This window comes from Canis aureus, chromosome 19 (assembly GCF_053574225.1).
Source record: "Canis aureus isolate CA01 chromosome 19, VMU_Caureus_v.1.0, whole genome shotgun sequence".
Taxonomy (NCBI): Eukaryota; Metazoa; Chordata; class Mammalia; order Carnivora; family Canidae; genus Canis; species Canis aureus.
Genome location: NC_135629.1, coordinates 47,422,429 through 47,442,030, shown reverse-complemented (window position 1 = coordinate 47,442,030; position 19,602 = coordinate 47,422,429). Strand labels below are relative to the sequence as shown.

General features: G+C 52.4%; 1 protein-coding gene across 2 annotated transcripts in view; it reads left to right on the top strand.

Annotated features, from left to right (window-relative positions):
- Positions 1–12,995, top strand: part of AP1M1 (adaptor related protein complex 1 subunit mu 1) — a 28,605-nt gene extending 15,610 nt beyond the window's left edge. For both annotated transcript variants that reach the window (XM_077859554.1, XM_077859555.1), the window contains 7 exons: positions 3,854–3,980; positions 5,040–5,182; positions 5,645–5,716; positions 6,120–6,278; positions 11,188–11,313; positions 11,906–11,981; positions 12,109–12,995. In XM_077859554.1, coding sequence (XP_077715680.1) covers positions 3,854–3,980; positions 5,040–5,182; positions 5,645–5,716; positions 6,120–6,278; positions 11,188–11,313; positions 11,906–11,981; positions 12,109–12,131 — 726 coding nt within the window. In that variant the 3' untranslated portion in view covers positions 12,132–12,995. The remainder of the gene's footprint in view (positions 1–3,853; positions 3,981–5,039; positions 5,183–5,644; positions 5,717–6,119; positions 6,279–11,187; positions 11,314–11,905; positions 11,982–12,108) is intronic.
- Positions 12,996–19,602: the final 6,607 nt, after the last annotated feature.

Genomic DNA, 19,602 nt, shown 5'->3' with positions numbered 1-19,602 from the left:
ATTTCACCTTCATTCTGAAGGATATTTGACTGGATATCAAATTCTGGGTTGACAGCTCTCCTTTGGCACCTTGGAAGTGTCCTGCCATTCCCTCAGGGTTCCATGCTTCCTGGTGAGAAATCCACAGTCACTCGAATCCATGTCCCCTGTAGGTAACACATTGTTTTTTTCAGGATATCTTCCAGATTCTGTCTTTGTCTTTCATTTTCAGCGGATAGATTATGATGTGTCTGGGTATGGATATCTTTGGGTTTCTACTGTTTGGGATTTGTTTGGCTTCTCAAATATGCAGGTTTATGTCTTCTACCAAAATTGGGATGTTTTCAGCCAGTATTTCCTCAAATAGGTTTGCATCATTTTACTCTTACTCCTTTGTTTTTGGATTCCAGGACATGAATGTTAGACCATTTGTTAGTGTCTCCAGGGCCCCTTAGGCTCTTTTCATTTGATCCCATCTTTTCTTTTTTCTTTGTTGTTAAAATTAGATGATTCCTTTTGATCTGTCTTCAGGTTCACTGACCCTTTCCTGTTTTGTCCTAATTCTGCTCTTGAGTCCACCCAGCAAGTTTTGTATTTTAGTCATTGCATTTATTAAGTTCTAAAATTTCCATTTGATTCTTTTTCCTGTAGTCTATTTCTCTGCTGAGACTTTCTATTTTAACATTTTTTTTGCCAGGGAGTTTGTGACTTTTACCTAGCTGTTTAAGGTATTTGTCAGCGTTGGCACCTGTTGACTGTATTTTTCACGGGAGCTAAAATTGTCACTGTTCTTTGTATGCTGAGTGTTATAGATTAGATCCTGGACTTTTTGAATATTATAGGATGTTAGGTCTTATTTAGATTATCTCCAAAATGTCAATATTTGTGTTTCAGCTGACAGTTATCCCAGTTAGGTTTGGGTCACAAGTTGCAACCCCCAATCTATGGGCCATGAGTATCAGTTGTTTTCGAAGCTTTCCTGCTGTTTGCTATTTGAGCTTATCCAGAGTAGGCACCACCCAGTGGTCAGTCTAAGACTGTGCAGTTTGTTTCTCAAAATCTTTGGCATACTAATTAGGAGCACAGTTACTCAAGCCCTGTTCTAGAGAGCCCTGGAGACATAAACAACTGCATGGGTTTGTTTTCCTGAGCTCCTCATTCTCTGCTATTTTTCTGGCACTTTCCAGCTGCCTGGGGCACCCCCTTTTGGTTATGTGACCAACTGGGGGCTCTAGATCCCCATTCTGTCATGCTTGCCTGTAGTCTCCAGTCCGCAACATCCCAGGTTTGTCCCACCCTCTGGGAACAGGAGCTAGATTGCCTGGGGCCTGGGTGTGAGAGAACAGACAGAAGAGGGGATTTAGGGGATTTCTGCACTCACTCAAAGAGGCAGGAGTTCCCCTTCTGGCCCTGAAGCCAGAGCTAGAAGCTTCCGCAAGCTCAGTATACACCCCAGTGCTCACTTCCATTTCCAGGTTTCCTCTGCACGTTCCCACAGTGGGGGAGACAGGGGAGGTAGGGAGGGCACTCCTCCTAGAGCGGCTCTTCCCAGATCCACGTGCTCTGCCTTTTAGTCTCCCATGGTTGCCTGTGCACCCTGCCCAGGTTTGTCCTTGTAGTCCGCAGCAAGGAAAGGAGATGCAGGCCGACCCCATGTCACCTGCAGCCTGCTTTGTTTTCACCTGGGAGACTACCATGACTGGGCCAATCCTATCATGTGCCTTGCTTGTGGGGCCCACTTGGGTGTGCTGTTTCCAGCTGCTGCAGACAGTGCAGAAATGAGAGAGCCTCCTCATCCTCAGGTGTGTGTTTGGGGCATCTCCCATACGGGGGTGGGAATCCTAGAGGGGTGAGGGCCCAATCTTGGAATTGTTGAGAGCACTTCCCCAAAAGATTCTGCCAGTGGACTTAATATAAGCATGTTTGCCTTCTTATTTTCTAAGGTGTGGAGCAAGACAGTGGCCTCAGTAACCACATGCCCCTCCTGTCTGAGGACCTTTGTTTGAATTGTTTATTGAGCCCAGAATGTGGTCCCTCTGGCTCTAGAGTATCGTGGGGTAGAAAAGCAGATCCCAAAGAGCAGCTTATAAATAGCTATCTGTGAAAGTGCTAGGAGTTCAAGGGGTGTCCAGCCACAGTACACCCCAGCATGTGGCTATGCCCCAAGGACCGCTGTTCTTCCCCACACGGGACGGCACATGGCAGCTGTGGGCATCCCAGATGTGTTGGAACACCATCTTCCTACGTCTGGTTGCAGAGCTGGCAGCCGAGTCAACTTTGGCAGACAGATTCTGGTAATCTGGACGTCGGGGTGTACTTAGCTCAACAAACATCTCTTCTGTGCCCACCATCCTGGTTGCTGACTTTAGGGCTGAGATTAGCTTTGTGGGCTGCACGGTTTCCCTGCTCGCCTTCCTGAGCCTGCCTTCCCAGCATCCAGAACCTCACATGCTCAGTTATAGAGGGCTGTGAGGCCCTACTCCCCAAGGGGAAGACAGCCCTCCAAATCTAGGAGCAGTCACAGTTGGGAGCATGCAGGGCGCCCTGAGTAAGGCCAGGCAGAGTGCCAGAGCCACCTGGCTAGCCAGCGAGGGCCCACGTTTGCACGTGCTCTCTGAGGACCTCCTGGCCCTGGGTGCTGTGCTCGTGCTCACCCAGCAGTGAGCAGCCCAACACCCGCTCCCCACCAGAGGGGGTACAGAGATGGACAGGCAGACAGAACTGGTAAGAGGCAGAGGAGGAAGAGCAGCCGCTGTGTGCTGTGGGGTCAGGGAGCTGCCTGCCAGGTGGGGCCAGTGAGAGGCCAGTGTGGCCAGAGTATAGTGAGCAACGGGGTGATGAAGGTAGACCGTGCAGGGCCTTCTGTCCTGTGTTGTGCCTTTCCTGGGGCTGTCATCTACTTAGAGCCTCAGTTCTCTGCCTCCCTCAGAGGTAAAGGGCTCTAGTGGATGTGCATGAGGTGCTTTCCAAACACTTGAGGTAAAGGCTGGTCAGAGTCTTCCTTCTCTACAGAAATAACTTGGGCCCCCTCCACTATGTGAATGTGACTGGCACCTCTGAGGAGTGGCCCGTGTGGCCCCAAGGCCCCTGCGTTTGCAGCCCTTGCTCTCGCCTGTGGGTATGGACATAGTGATGTTGGAGTGGTGGTCACACCTGTGGCCACAGCGCCTGTGCCAGCCACCGTGCAGTCTCTGCTCTGTGCCTCAGTGTCCTTGTATCTAAAATGGGCATGTGAAGAGGTGTTCCATACCCTGGCTTCCTGAGGACAGTCTCAGGACTTGGCTGTTGGCCTGCTCTGCCTTTCTCATCGTGCTCAGATGTTTCTGGGTCTGCACATGAGATAGAGGGTCGCCAGGGTCCTAGCCCTGCCCTGAAGGCTGTTGAGGTGCACAGAGCCCCACCTGGCACAGAGGAAAGGCTCAGTCAGTTACTACCGTGACTGTACACTGTTACTTTGGATCAATGGTATCAGACTTCAGGGCACCCCTGAGGGAGGGGTCAAGGCCCCGGAAGCTCCAGCTTTAGGAAGTAGGGCATATTGGCTGGGTGGCCTCCTCAGGCCCCACATGGAAAAACAGATTTTAAGAAAAGCAGTTTAAAAAAAAAAAAAAAAAAAAAAAAAAAGAAAGAAAAGCAGTTTATGGCCCACTCTGAGAGGCCTGCCTGGTGGGTGAGCAAACACGGGTAGAGTCGCCACCAGGTGTGCCTGAGGCCAAGCAGGCAGGGCCGACGTGTTGGCCTCTGTGACCCCTGCATGAAGCTGGATGGGAGGCAGGAGAGGCTGGCCCAGCTCAGGGGATGGTGAGAAGGGCATCGAGAATGGGGCAGCTGGTACATGGGGACCTCCCCTCACGCCTGCCTCGCCACCCCTTAGGTCAGTGCCAATGGCAACGTACTGCGCAGCGAGATCGTGGGTTCCATCAAGATGCGGGTTTTCCTGTCAGGCATGCCCGAGCTGCGCCTGGGCCTCAATGACAAGGTCCTCTTCGACAACACGGGCCGTGAGTACCCTGCCACCCCCACTGCGTTCCCGTGGCCAAAACGGAGCTGAGGGGATATTCAGCTGCATGAGGGAACACATATATCTCAAGCACTTGCATTAGAAACATCTTCACGTTGTGTGTAAGACAGCCATGGAAACTAATAAATCGATACCGGGACATAGAAAATACAGAAGAGCAAAGCTCCCAAAATCAAGTCCCCTCACCACCCCATAGGCCATTGCCTTAGATTTTCATGCAGCTACACCACCAGCCCCGCCTACACCACCTTGAAGGGAGCTATGGCCTCAAGGTTAGGCCTTGTTCTCTCCCCTTCCTGTGGAGCTCCTGCCCCCCACACAGGGCGCTGGGTCTGGGCTGTTGGAAGGCCACACACAGTGGTTGCAGCTCCCACCACCCGGCCTGGATGTAGCACTCCCTGTGGTAGGGAAGGGGCCATAGTGACCCCACAGACCCAGTTTATTGAGGTTCTGTGTTTACAAACTGGACCACCCATCTCCCAGCCTACTCCTGGCCCACCAGCCTCAGGAGCAGTGGCTGCACCATCGTACCTACCTCCATAGCAGCAGGACCGAGGGCCTCTCCAGTACTGGCCCATCAGGATACCTCCTTTCCCTGGCTGGGCCCGCCCTGCACAGCTCCTCTACAGGATGGAAAACTAAGACAGGAACCCAGAACCCAAGGGATGGTGATGGGGCCAGGGCACATTGGGAGCCCTGAACCATTGCCCTGCCTCCCCAGCCCAGTCTATTAGTCATTCACCAAACATGCCCAGAGCAGCAGCCCTGGCTAGATCCTGGGTTAGCTGCTAAGGACTCAAGAGTGAACCAGGCCGCCCAGCCCTGCTCAGCCTGTGCCCAGTGTCAGGATGCAACAAAGCTTCCAAGCAGCTGAGGAGGGACAGGAGAGGTGGTCTGGGAACCCAGGCCCCTTGGCATCATGACCCACAGATTTGAGGCAGCTCTGCTCTGTCAGGGTAAGCCCCAGGCAATGGGAGTGTTGCTGACAATGAGCCAGAGGGCCTAAGGTCTGTCCCACCCTTACACCACCTCCCCTCAGGTGGCAAAAGCAAGTCTGTGGAGCTGGAAGATGTGAAGTTCCACCAGTGTGTGCGACTCTCACGCTTCGAGAATGACCGCACCATCTCCTTCATCCCTCCCGATGGCGAGTTTGAACTCATGTCCTACCGTCTCAACACCCACGTGAGTGAGCCCACAGGCACCCGCCCCTGGGGTGGGCTTCCACTCAGGCAGCAGGGGGCAGTGTGTGGAGGCCCCACACAGGCTCCTATCTCCTCCCCAGTGGGTGGATAGTGAGAGTCTCCTCCAGAATGAGTCTCACATCCACCAGGTGACAGGGCAGGTAACAGCTCCCATGGACTGCCCAGGCTCCACAGAGCCCATGTTCAATCACTTGGGGCTCTGAGCCTTCTGAGGGGCCAGACCCCATTCTGGGCAGCCCCAGTGATGTTCTCTGCATTTCCACAGAGGCCCCTCAGACTCCGTCCATTCCAGTCTGGCTATGCACTCCTCCAGTAGCCCTGGGCAGTGGCGTGCTGGGCTCACACCTGAGCGGATGGTCCCTTGCCCTGAGCCTGTTTCCCCTCTATGAGATGGGCCTCTGTAAAATCACCATGTGTGAGTGCCACCTTCTCTCCCCAACAGGTCAAGCCCTTGATATGGATCGAGTCTGTGATTGAAAAGCATTCCCACAGCCGCATCGAGTACATGATCAAGGTGCGTGGGCATCCCGTACACAGTGTCAGCCTGGGGCCACGGCAGTAAGAGCAGGGGGCCGGTGGATGGCCCTGCCTGTTCAGGGCCTTTGGCAGAGGGTCCTAACTGGGACAGGGGCACCATGGGGCTCTGTGCCCCTTCACCTGGGAAATAAGGCCTGTGGTTGATGTCTGTGCTGCCTCACTGTGAGCCAGAAGGAAGGATGGGGAGCCCTGAAGGCCAAGGGAACTGGGGAGCATAGGGGGAATCTCGAGTGGTGAGAGGGTGTAAGCTGTGCCTAGAGGACCAGGGGTCAGCTGGGTGGGGCCCCCAGGCCAGGCCAAATGGAGTAGGGCCCTAGTGGGAGCAGGCAGGGTAGGGGCTGTGCTTTCCACAACCTTGGCTGCACTGGCCTCGTCTCCAGGCCAAGAGCCAGTTCAAGCGGCGGTCAACGGCCAACAACGTGGAGATCCACATCCCTGTGCCCAACGATGCCGACTCCCCCAAGTTCAAGACGACGGTGGGGAGTGTCAAATGGGTCCCTGAGAACAGCGAGATTGTGTGGTCCATCAAGTCCTTCCCGGTGAGTGCCCTTCTCAGTGGGATGCCCCCCTTGACTTCTGCCCACACCCCACCTGCTCCTTGTGCCCATCACAGCATGGCAGCCTTGAAACCGGGCCTAGGGCCAGGATCCCCACCTGGGCATTTTGGGCGGCCAGTGGATGGAGCGCTGAGGAACTAGCAGAGCGAGGAGGGCAAGCTGGAGCTGGCAGAGGCAGCTTGTGTGTGAACGGGCCAGTCTCCAGTATCAGGGCAGCACTTGCCACCCCTGCTCTCTCTCTCTGACACTGGTTCAGAGCTCAGCTTCCCTCGAGGGGACCAGACTGCCTTGAGGCCTGAGCAGCATGGCTTTTGGGAATCCAGCACCAATTCCAGGAATGTGGAGCACTTCATGCTGGCACAGCTGCCTGTTCAGGCTTGTGTTCAGGATTTTGAGCACTGAGTCTGGGTTTGCAGCAGTAGTGCCGAGAGAGACGAAGGTGGATGTGTGCTCCCGCGCTGATTATGGCCTGTTGTTTTCTCATTATAAACAAGATGGAGCTCCTTTTCTTTTTCTAGAAAGATTTTATTTATTTATTTGAGATAGGGAGCAAGAGACAAAGACCACAAATAGGGGGGAAGGGGGAGAGGGAGAAGTAAGTTCTTCACTGAGCAGGAAGCCTGATGTGAGGCTCAATCCTAGGATCATGACCTGAGCTGAAGGCAGACACTTAATCGACTGAGCCACCCGGGTGCCCTGGAGCACCTTTTCTTACATCTGAGAGCCATTTGCATTTCTTTCTCTAGAAACTGTAGCATCTGTCTCTTGCTCATTTTTCTGTCAGGTTTGGTCATTTTCTTGGTTTCCAAGAGCTCTTTATATATGGGTAAGATGAGCACTTTTTCTTTGATATATAAGTTGCAAATGGTTTCCCTCAGTTTAATGTTTATCTTTTGGCTTTGTTTCTGGTAGTTTTGTTGTGTGACCCTTTTTTATTGCTTCTTTGTTTCATTATTATTTAATGTAGTTAGATTTCTTGGTCTTTTCCTTTTTATTGCCTCTGAATTGTAAGTCATGCTTTGAAAGCTTCACCATTCCTAGATATAAAGGAATTTACCCATATTGCTTCTAGAACCTGTACAGTGGCATTTTCACCTTAGATTTTAGGTCCTTTCAGAGCTAGATCTGGTAAATGGGGGGAGGTATTGGTCCAGTTTTACTTTCCAAATGGTTATCCAGTTTGTGAACATCACTTACTAAAAGGTCCATCTCCCCAATGGTGTGAAATCCCATGGGGGCTCGATATAGGGTAGTTTTTCTTTCAGTTCCTATGGGTTAAAAACAGGAATATGATATTCTTTTATATCATTTCCAGCCAGATACAGTTTTCCCTTCACCTCTGCCCTTCTTGGGCATTTGTTGGCTCTGAGCCTCCCGACTTTGGCTGCTGTCTCCAGGGCCTGTACGTGTCCGTGGACAGTGGCCTCCTGGTCTTACCCCCTCCCAGAGACTCCAGGTCCCCTCCAAGTATGATGCTGCTTTGGGCCATGGACTCAGTGCAGCCCTACTTTACTGTGGTTTGGGCACAAATGGGTAACAGGCTTATCCAAATGCCCCTTCATATCTGTCAGCAGGTAGAGCTGGACCATCCCTACATCTTAGTAAACTCCACCTGGTCGAGGTATATTTTCTTTGCAGTGCACCGTTGGATTCTGTGGATAACATTGTATATAACATTTTCACTTTGATGATCATAACTGAGGTGGATTTTTTGGGTGCACTGTCTGTTGGGTGTTAGTGATGGACCTACTTTGTAACTACTCGGTGTCCGAGTTCTCGGGTGCAGCCCCCAGGGAGGGACCAGGGCATGAAGTTACCACACAAACACCAGCTACCTGCTGGAAGACATAGTGGAAGAGAAGACCCCACTCACCAAAACACTGGCACAGTGTTTTATGTTTAAGTGGCCTGGACATCATTTGGTCCTGTGAAGGCTGATAGAATTTGGCTGTGTGACCTTCTGGATCTCGACTATTTTCTCCATCTTTTCTGTGGAAATCAGGCCATTCAGAGTTTCCATTTCTCTTGGAGACTATTTGGGCAGATTATATTTCCCTTCAAAATTATCCATCTTGGGGACGCCTGGGTGGCTCAGTGGTTGGGCATCTGCCTTTGGCCCAGGGCGTGATCCTGGAGTCCCGGGATCGAGTCCCACATCGGGCTCCCTGCATGGAGCCTGCTCCTCCCTCCGCCTGTGTCTCTGACTCTCTCTCTGTGTCTCTCATGAATAAATAAATAAAATCTTTAAAAAAAACAACAAAATTATCCATCTTAACCAAGTTTTCACAGTTATCTGCAAAGTTGGAGAAAGTGATCTTTTTTTTTCTTTCTATTTGCGGTGTTTTTTTTCTCTCTTGTTCTTTCTTCTTGTGTGTATTTGGGCCTTCTGTTTCCCTGGATAAAGCTGTCTAGCAGCTTGTCTTTTATTTTCTCCCAGATTTACTTTTTAATTTTGTTGTAATATTTTTCTTTTATAAGTCTTTAAATTTCTTCATCCTTTCTTTGTTCTAATTAATTATTCAGATTACATATTTTCATTTGATGATTTTGTTTTAAAATTTATACTGATCCAAGAATTTAAGCCATAGATGTTCCTCTGAGCCCTGCTTTAGCTGTATAACCCATTGATTCTGACACCATATTTGACTTACTCATCTAGAAATTCTGTAATCGGATAGAGTTGGTTGTTATTTTTTAAGATTTATTTATTTATTTGAGAGAGAGAGAGAAAGAGAGCAGGAGCATGGCGGGGAGGGGCAGAGGGAGCGGAATCTCAAGCAGACTCCCCTGCTGAGTGCGGAGCCCAACACGGGGCTTGATCCCAGGACCCCAACATCATGACCTGAGCTGAAATTATAAGTCGGACGCTCAGCCGACTGAGCCACCCAGGTGCCCTGATGGTTCTTTTTATTTTTTTTTTATTTTTTTAAAGATTTTATTTATTTATTCATGAAAGACACACAGAGAGAGGTAGAGAGAAAGGCAGAGACACAGGCAGAAGAAGACGCAAGCTCCATGCAGGGAGCCCCACGTGGGACTCAATCCCGGGTCTCCAGGATCATGCCCTGGGCTGAAGGCAGTGCTAAACCGCTGAGCTACCCAGGCTGCCCTGATGGTTCTTTTTAAATTTCCTAGGGGATAGGCCTTCTGATTTTCATTTCTCCTCACTACCAATTTGGAGCACTGAGGCCAGAGAATGTTATTCTTACTGTTTCCACTTCTGGGATTTCTTGAAGTGTTTGTTGTGTGCTAACAGAAGGCCAGCATTTGTAAATGCCTTAGATGCACTTGAGAAGAAGATAAGCTTCTGTTATCAGAGTAGGGAACCTACAAGGTCTGTTGTGATGCTGCGGCAGCTTCCACCCGGTCAGCTCTGCCTTCCTCTGGTTCCCTTTACATCTCATGTAGCATCTGCTTATCAGAAGTTGCTGCCGTGTTAGTTGGTGCACTCATAGGTGCCTGTGACACCTTCCCTGTAGATCACAGGGCTGCAGCCTCTAGGACCGTGGCCTGCCCTCCCTTGCACCTATAATTCTTGCCCTGAATTCTCTGTGACAGCAGGCCCTGCTCTGTTTTGTCTGCCCTTGGCTGGCACGCCTTCACCTATTCTTCCTACTGTGGTAGCTTTTCTCCACCTTTGCAGCCTAGAGCTGTATTTTGGTCTTGGGCCAGCCTGTGGGTCTTTCTCGTTCATGGGAGAATTAAACCCATTGACATCGGTATGATGGACACCAGGGTAGGGGAGCAGACTTCCACTGCTCCGCTGGGAGGGCCTGGCCCTCTGCATGTTCTTTGGCTTTCATTTTCCCTTTTGTCTTTATAAGGCTCAGATTTGGGATCTGGTTATTGTCTCATACACAGGCTGATGGAGCTGATTTTATTCCTTTGCTGCCTGCTTTGTCTGCACATTATTCTCCTCTCATTGTCCCAGAGTCTTTATTCAGCACATGTCACTGACTTGGGCAGAGTCCCCGCTCTCGCACTGGCCCTGGTGGTGGTGAGCAGAGACTGGCCACCGGCTGGCTCCATCCCGGGGAGGGGGGCACAAGTGTGGCACTGGGGAGCCATGACTTTGCCCTGCTCTACCCAAGAAGCACAAGGTCAGCTCTGCTCAGGGTGGAAGCGGCCCTGGTCAGCAGCCACTCTTGCCAGAGCCCCAGGGATTGATGAGTACTATGCCCTGGGTATGGCGAGAAATCTGCTCTCTACTCCCGGCTGCTGTACATGAGACACACCAGGCACTTGGACAGCCAGACCGAGATGCCTTAGTCTTATCCAGGGCTTCCAGTCATTCCTGGCCCTGCCTCAGGCTGCATCTCTAGAGTCCTTGCTCAGCTTCCAGGGCCAGAGCTGCCCCCTTACTTACCCACTGGGAGCAGGACTCAAGTCTAACTCAGTCAGCCCCAACCATGGTCTTTTACTTTTGTTATACCTCTCCCTGTTCACCACTCCTCCCTTGACCTTTCCCCCTTACTTCCACATGCCGCCTGAACACTGGGCACCTGGGGGTGTTCACTCGGACTCTGGCCTGGGCAGAGGAGCCACGTGTCCCGTAGTGGTCCGCACCTGCACAGTCTGTACACTGGGTGCCCCCTCTTCCTTGAAGCAACTAGTCTCCTTTCCCTGACAGCTTATGAAACTCTCTTGATCCTTAGAGTTTACCAGTTTTCCCCAGCATGCCTCAGATCTGCCCAGCATGGCTAGTGGGACAGTCTGTGAGGCCTGGGGTAAGTGTAAGTGTGTTGGAGGAGCTGAGACTGTGGGTGACCACAGCCTCACAGGGAGGGGCTCAGTGGCCAGGGCAACCTGGAACTCTCTAGACAGATGCAGCTGTTGGCCAGGAGGGGCCGGGGCCTTGGCCTGACCATGTCTACCTTATCTGCTCCTCCAGGGGGGCAAGGAGTACCTGATGCGGGCCCACTTCGGCCTGCCCAGTGTGGAGGCGGAGGACAAGGAGGGCAAGCCCCCAATCAGCGTCAAGTTTGAGATCCCCTACTTCACTACCTCTGGCATCCAGGTACGTGTGGCCAGGGTTGCCAGGGCCCCAGAGCAGACTTGGGCAGGCCCTGGGTCCATCTGGCTCTGAGAGCTGCAGATGACAGACATCCTTGCAACCAGCTCAGGCAGGGGGGCTAGTCAGCTTGTCCTGGGACACCGCAGTGCTGCCCTGGCTCTGGCTCTCTCCCTGGCCAGCCTGGGCCTGCACCTATCTACTCAGACCTGACCTTGTACTTCAGCTCCAAGCTCAGAGATCCCTTTGACTCCCAAAACTAGAGGCTGAGCCTCTCCTGTCTATATACTTGCCACCAGGGGCCATGGTTTCCCAGGTCCGCTACAAATCTGCGAGGGGAAGTGAACTCTGGGCCCTCTGCCCCAGGAAGCTGCTGGAGGGCCTTGCCTGGAGGTGCACATCCTGGCTCTTTCCCATGTCTGCTAGCAGTGACCCCTCCCCCTATGGCATCAGCATGCTGCAGGTGGACACATGCCCCTCCCAGCCCCCCGTGCTGCCTGTGCTTGCCCACTCCTTGTCACAGCCCCAGAGGTGGTAATGACAGGGCCCGAGAGGAGGCAGCAAGCACATGCTCAGGGCCCTGCTGCCTCTGCCCTAGGTGCGCTACCTGAAGATCATCGAGAAGAGCGGCTACCAGGCCCTCCCATGGGTCCGGTACATCACTCAGAACGGAGGTGCGTGCAGCACGTGGAGCAGCCCTGGGGGTGGGGATGGGGGGGCCGGGGTGGGGTGGGGGGCAGGGTGGGGCTCCTCCCCCTCGGGTACAGAGCAGAAAACCAGCACCTCCCTCCCTGATTCTAGATTACCAGCTCCGGACCCAGTGAGGGGCTCTGTGGCCAGCGCCCCCAGCCCTGGCGCTGGGGCTCCTGGTGGAAGACTGGGAGGAAGCACCTGCCAAGCCTGCTGGGTGGAGGAGGGGCGCCCCTGGCCGCTGGCCACCCTCCTGGCTCCTCCTGGGGATCCCTCCTTTTCCAGGCGCATCTGCTCTGCCGTTGCCACTCTCGTCTCTGAGGTCGCTTCTCCCAAAAGAGGCTCCTCTTGGAGAAGTCTTGTGTCTCTGACCCCCCAGTCAGTTTGAAGGGAAGGGAACAAAATCTTTCCCTCTCAAGATCAAATGCAGCCTCCTGTGCTGTCTAGCTCCCAGGCACCCAGAGACTGGGCAGTACTCACCAGACTGCGGGCTGCACTCGGCCTCCGGCCCAGCCAGCAGGGCCACTGTTTGGGTGCCATTCTGTTGAATGTTGTAGGTTCATGATTGTTCCCCGGTTCTGTCTCGTCCATTCATTGTTGTTTACGTGCAGCTCACCGTCCGCGCCTCCTGCCCCTTGTCCTGAAGCTCTTGGGCAGCACTTACTGAGGGTGCACCACCCTCCTCAGCAAGGCTGGTGCTGGGTTTCCTCCCACATCTGGCCAACCCCAGCCATGGCATCTGTGGCAGCAGCTCCTGCTCCTCAGAGGCTCCTGGCCTCCTCCCTGAGGCTTCTGCGGAGGTGCCTTCCCAGGGTCAGCTGTGCCATGTGATGCTGTCCCTCAGCCACATCAGTGTTTGTCCACCAGGGAGTGGTGTCCAGCAAGGACTGCTGGCCTCAGAGGGTTGGAGGCACAGGTCATCCACATCTGTGCTTGGTCATCCCACCGCCACCCTGTCTATGTTTGTGTCACAATTACATTAAATTCCATTACTTAAACATGGTGCCTGCCTTCCCTCTGGTGTAGCATACAGCAGACTCCTTCTGAGTGACCAGGGGCAGGTACAGGGCTCATATCAACTCTCACCCTGACCCGATGGTCTTCCTCAGAGTGGTATGGCCCTCAGAGTGGCCGCATGAGTGTCCCCTTTGACCTTGCTAGAAATGCACACCCAGAGATCCACCCTGACCTGCCAAGACAGTCTCTGGGATTGAGGCCCAGGAGACCAGTTAACAGATTCCACATGTGCACTAGAGCTTGAGAACTGCTGCCTGGTCCTCAGAGGGGATCATGGTGGGTACATGGGCAGGAAGCACCCTGTCTTACCCCAGCAGGCACCTGCCTCACACTCCTTGCCCCCCCAGTGCCACTGGCCCTGCCTGGCTCAGCCCCTCTTACCTTCAGGGCTGTGTTCCCCTGTCCTTCTCCCATATCACCCAGCTCCCCCTTGGAGGGCTGGTGAGCATCAGCCCAAGTAGTAGCCTGGCCTCCCACCCTCGTTGAGTAGAGACATGGCCTGGGACCAGGGCTCAGACGAGAGCCATTAGAGGCATCCTTGATGCCTGGTCCCTCACTGCCCACACCCACATCCACAGCATGGTCTCCCTCCAGGAGACTCTGGCTCCAACAGCCTTTTCCATCCTCACTGCCATCCCTGGAGGCCAAGCTGCAGCCTCCAGAGCCCCTGTTGGTCATCCACAGTGGGGAGGCGGCCCTCTGTTCCCAGCGACACCTGGGACAAGGTTATCTGCAACCCCTCCTGCTACTAGCATGTATATATGTGATATTTAGTATAAGAGAAAGACCAAGAATGATGGGCTAAGCATCCATCTCAAGAAGTCAGAAGAAACAACGAAGCCTAAGAGCTTAGGAAGAAGGAAATAATAGACATGAAGGAAATAGAAAACAAACATTCAATAAAAAGAACCACAAGTTGGTTCTTTTAAAACATGAATTCAAAAGCTGCTGGGAAGTTGGATCAGAATGAAAAGGAGGCACGTGTAGCACTCATTGGGATCGAAAGACATTACTATAGCTTTTCAAAAACGAAAGAGGTTAGGGCAGGACAGCTACCACCTGGCAGGACATTCAGGCTGCCTCTGCCCCCAAGCTCCAGCCACCTGGGGGAGGGGTTGGTCTTGTCCCAGCCACCTGAAGACCCCAATGGAGGCTAAGGACGCTGGGAGTGACTTTGTACCAGCACACTTGAAAGCGTTAACCAACACGGGTAAGTTCCTAGAAGACAAAAGCTGACGCAAAAAGAAAGTAAAAATCTGACTAGTCCTACAGCTGCTAAAGAACCTGAGCCAGTCAGAGCTCCGGGCCCAGATGGCTTTATTGGGAGAGCTCTACCCAACAATCTAGGGGAAGAAAGAAACTCTCTTGAAGAGTAGAAAAATAGGAAACATTTCCTGACTGACTTAATGAGACCAGCATTTCCTCAAAACAATATGAAACAGGAAAATTATAGACGAAGCTCACTGATGAGCATAGATGTGAATATCCTAAACACAATTGGAGGGGAAGTGGTGCTGCATACAGAGGACATAACCTTGTGTCTAAGGTTAAATCTTAGATACGCAAAGTTGGTTTAATGCTGGAAAATGTGTTAATTCAATCTGCTGTCTTAAGAGTAAGGGGGAAAACATCAGTTCAATGGGTGTGATAGAGGGTTTGGTAAAATTAAACATTCATGATCAACAAATGGGAATGCCTTAAGCCAACCCTTATCCTTAAGGGATATCCTTAAGGGATAAACTACCCTTAGGCCAACTGCAAGCTATTGACAGTAGTACCCCCAAAAATGAAGTACCTGGGATTAAATTAAAAAATCACACTAGGCCTCTAGGTGAACTTCTATTGAGTGTGTTCAGGAAGACCTAATTGAGAGAGGGGTACACCCTGGTCATAAATGGATGTCTGGGTCAAAGATGCCAATATTCCTTGTGGTAGGCAGAATAACGGTCCCCCCCCAAAGATGTCTGAGATCCCCGGAACCTGTGAGAATGTTAAGTTGCATGGCAAGGGAGATTAATTCTGCAGATGGAATTAGGGTTGCTAATTAACTGAACATAAGGGGGAGGTTACCCCAAGCCATCTGGTGGGTCGAACGTCATCACAGCAGTCCTTAACAGCTGAGGAAGAGGACAGAGGAGAGAGAAGCAGAAAGCGGTGGTGTGGAAGGGACCCGGCCAGTGGTTGCTGGCTGTGAATGTGGAGGAAGGGGTCTTGGACCAAGGATGTGGGCAGCCTTCAGAGGCTGGAAAAAGGATGAGGTGAATTCTCACCTGAGTCCCCAACAGGATCACAGCCCTGCCAACACCTTGGCTTCAGCCCCATGAGATCATTTCAGATAAATCTGTATCAACATTCATGATAATTTGTTTTGGCAGCAATAGGAAATGAATAGACTTCAAAACTATATAGGTCAAAGGCATTCCCATTCAAAATTCCAGGTAGGTTTTTGTGGAACCTGACCAGCAAACTCTAAAATTTTCATTGAAATAAAATAAAATTTACATGGAAGGTCAGAACTGAGAATAAGTATCTTGAAGAATAAAATGGGTCACCTGGGTGGCACAGTCGGTTAAGCATTGGACTCTTGATTTAGGCTCAAATCATGATCTCAAGGTCGTGAGATCGAGCCTTAACATGGACTCCATGGTCAGTGGGGAGTCTGATTGAGATTCTCTCTCCTCTGCTCCTCACCCTACTCCCATTCTCTCTCTCTCAAAAAAAAAAAAAAAAAAAGGAGGGGGAGAATGACCAGTTTGGTCATGAAGGCTTATTCCATCAATAGTAATTAAGATACAAAGCAACAGTGTGGTCGCTTTAGAATGAAGTTCAAGAACAGGCTTCAGGGAAACTGGGCTCTTTAGGGAAGCTTCCATCGTGAGGGGCAAATCTAAAGAAGAGGAAGTAGAATGGGTCTACTTGGTGGGGTGGGGGGAAGAGAGGAAGGCACTGGGGGGCTCTGGGGTTCTAGCTGGCTAGTTCTTGAGTGGTGGTGGTGACACGGGTGTTTGCTCATAATTGTGTTGAACTGTATATGATCTATGCATCTTACAGTATGATGTTCTAATGATGTTTAATGCCTCAAAAATCAGATGAGTTTAATGTCATTTCACAGTTCCTGACAATCAAAAAAAGATGGAAAGCCCCCAATTCATTCTTTTAGGCAGCTGGCACTTGAATCCCAAAACCAGTTAAGGATGGTAGAAAAGAAACCGTGGGCGGAACTTATGAATACAACAAAGCAAAACTCCTAGACAAAATATTAGCAACCAGGATGGAGCAGCGGGTGAAGAGTATCATATGCTGTGACTCAGCGGGGTCGATTCCAGGAACACGAATGGGTTCCACGGAGGCCACTCAATCCATGTAACTCATCCCACCACCAAACCAAACCATATCCGTAAGTTTGAGAAAGAAACGTTGCCACAGCAAACATCCCTAATGGAAACAGGCCCAGCAAGAGGGGGGAGAGGCCTCCCCACTACGAACGATGCCGTCTCCCACCACACGTCCGGAAGTAGCCCTCTCGGAGGCTGTAGCGGACAAGCAGGGAAGGAGAGTCGGGTCGGTGTCTTTCTCCAGCCACACGCACAGCAAGCAGAAAGGGCTGGAACGGGGGCCCCTGAAGCCCCGTGATGTCACGGGTGCAGCTGGGAGATGCTGAATCTCACTTAGGGGCTAGTGAAAGTAACACTGTCACTGCTGCCCCGCCACCCTGGCCCGAGTCCCATCACAGGTGCCTGTACACCCCCTGGAACAGGCACAAACGCTCAATAAGGTTGCCCCAAGGCCCCATGAGGACGAACAGCAGGACACAGCCCAACGCAGCGGGGCACGGAGGGGGGGCTGCTGTGTGTCCATCCAGGCGAATATTCTGCTCGCTCGGTGACCCGCCAGGGCGCGTGTGCTGACGGCCACACCCCACAGCTACGCTCAGTTGTTCCCACCAAAGCTGAACATCCGCCCAGCCTGCGACCCCACAATTCCACCCCTGGGCATCTACCCAAGAGGAGGGGGCATACAAGTCCCCCCAAAAAGACATGGATGTGCATGTTCACAGCAGTCTGACTCACAGTAGCTCCAAACTGGAAACACATAGGGTAGTGGCCCCACTCAACCCCATAGGGCACAGCAATGAAATTCAGAGGCCCGCTCCCCACCACCGCAGAACAGAGCGAGGGCATGCACAGAAGCATCTACTCCTGGGGGCAGGAGGCTGTGGGCTGGAGGGAACCTTCTGGAATGATGGAAAGAGCCAATATTTTGAGCTGGGTGCTGCTCCCCCTATTGTGCACATAGGTAACACACACCAAGACGTACATCTAACACATGTGTACTTTATATGTTTTACGTGTGTCACACCTCAGTTCTTCAAAGCTTAAAAAATAAAAATATGAATATTTAAAAATATAAACTATTAATGAAATGAGCCAATCGCAAGAGAATGTTGTCCTATTATTTATGTAAAGTTTCAGGGGATCCCTGGGTGGCTCAGCAGTTTAGCGCCGCCTTCAGCCCAGGGCATGATCCTGGAGACCCGGGATCGAGTCCCACGTCGGGCTCCCTTCGTGGAGCCTGCTTCTCCCTCTGCCTAGGTCTCTGCTTCTCTTTCTGTATCTCTCATGAATAAATAAAACCTTTTAAAAAATCACATAAATCATATTGTTTGTGGCCTACATAGTACATAATAAAGTATAAAACACATGAAGGAAAGACTGACTCCCAATTCTAGACAGCGCTACGCTCTGGGGCAGGAGAGGGTCAGCCGGAGACCACGTGCCTCGACCTCATCTGTCAGGTTTTCTTCCGATCAGTGGTGCATAAATGGATATTTGGTAAATTATCATCGGTGTTTTTGTGACGGCCTAAGACGGCTCTTCATAAAGATCGCAATTCAGATCATGTCTCTCCCCTGCTCAAAATCTTACCATGGCTCCCCAGGGCCCTCAAGAGGAAGACCCCTCATCCTGCCGGTCCAGCGGGGGCCTGGTGCAGCCTCCTCTGGGCTGCCTTCTTGACACCAACAGCTCAACTCAAATGTCGCCTTCCCCCTGCCACTCCAGCTCGTCCCTACATGCAACTGTCCTTGGTTCCACATCGTCCTGTGTTCCCCCTCTGCCTTAGAAGGCCCCCAAGGGCAGGGTCCCCCTTCTGGTTTGTCACTGCTGTGTCCCCAGGCTCCCCCACCATCCTGCGCTGGGACAGGGTCTGAGGACACGCCCACAGGTTCTGGCAGTCGTCGCCACAAGGGGGCGCGTGCAGGTCAGAAATCAACGCGGGGGACCCAGGGCTGGGCCCCTGGGAGAGGTGGGCGGGGCAGGCCCTCCCTGAACACAGGGGTGCCCCACACCCCTGCTAGCCCTGCTGACTGGGACAAGTGCAAAGGGAGGCTCCGAAAGGTCACAGAACGCTTATGGGTTCTGAATGAGCCAAGATGGCCCGACGTGCTGGAAGAATCTAGGAAAGCTGCAGGTGGGGGTCGGGGAGCCTGGGAGCCCTGACCTGTGATCCCCACGGCCACTCTGTCCCGACTAGAGGGACCAAGTCAGGGCCAGCCAGGGGTCAGGCTGACCCTCCCAAACTCAGGGAACCTCTGCTCACGGCAGTCCCCACCCAGCCCCCTGTACACAGGGGGAACTGAGGCCCAAAGACAGGCCAGAGCTGTCCCCTGGGTCCGGTGCTGTCCGCCCCACCTGCCCCAGCTGCCCTCTGGGTGCGGAAGGGGGCCCAGGGGCCCCTCACCCACCTCCTTCCAGCTCCTCATTCAACAAACTAGGAACTGGGTCCATCCCTCACCCAGGCTTTCCCAGGGTCCCCAGTCCAGACCTGACCCCCCACCCCCGCCCCCCCCAGCCCAGCTTCCCTTGCTGTGTGACCTTGAGCAGACTCTTTACCCTCTGGGACTCTTTCCATGTCCGTGTTGGGCCTTCTACAGGCCACTTCGTTAGAAGAGTCTCTTGAAGAAGGAGGTTCTAGGTTGTTGTCAACCAGGTGGGAGCACTTCGGTCGCCCTCTCTGGGGGCCACGGTCCTTTCAGAAGGCGCAAAGACCACGGTGGTGCCAATTTGTCATCGTTTTTCAAGCGAGGTGAAGTTCACATGACATAGAGTTAACCATCGTAAAGTGAGCAATCCTGTGGCATTTAGGGCATTCACAGTATTACGCAACCACCACCTCTCTTTCATTCCAGAACATTCTGACACCCCAAGAGGAAAGCTGTCCCTATGAGCAGTCCCTCCCCGCCCCTGGCAACCACCAATCTGCTTTCAGCCTCCGCGCCTTTGCCTCCTCTGGACCCTTCATGTAAATGGAATCACACGATATCTGGCCTTTTGTGACTCACTTCTTTTGCTCAGCAAAATGTTCCCGAGGCTCATCCCCTTGTAGGGTGCGTCGATGCTTTACTCCTTTTCGTGGATGAGTAATAGGCCGCTGTGTGGATCGGTCACATTTGTTAGACTGCTCATCCCCTGAGGGACACCTGCGTCGTTTCCACCTTCTGGTGCCTGTGACAAGCACTGCCATGAACATGGACTAAAATATGTCTGCATCCTTGCCTTCGGTTCTTTCTTCGGGGTATATACTTGGGAG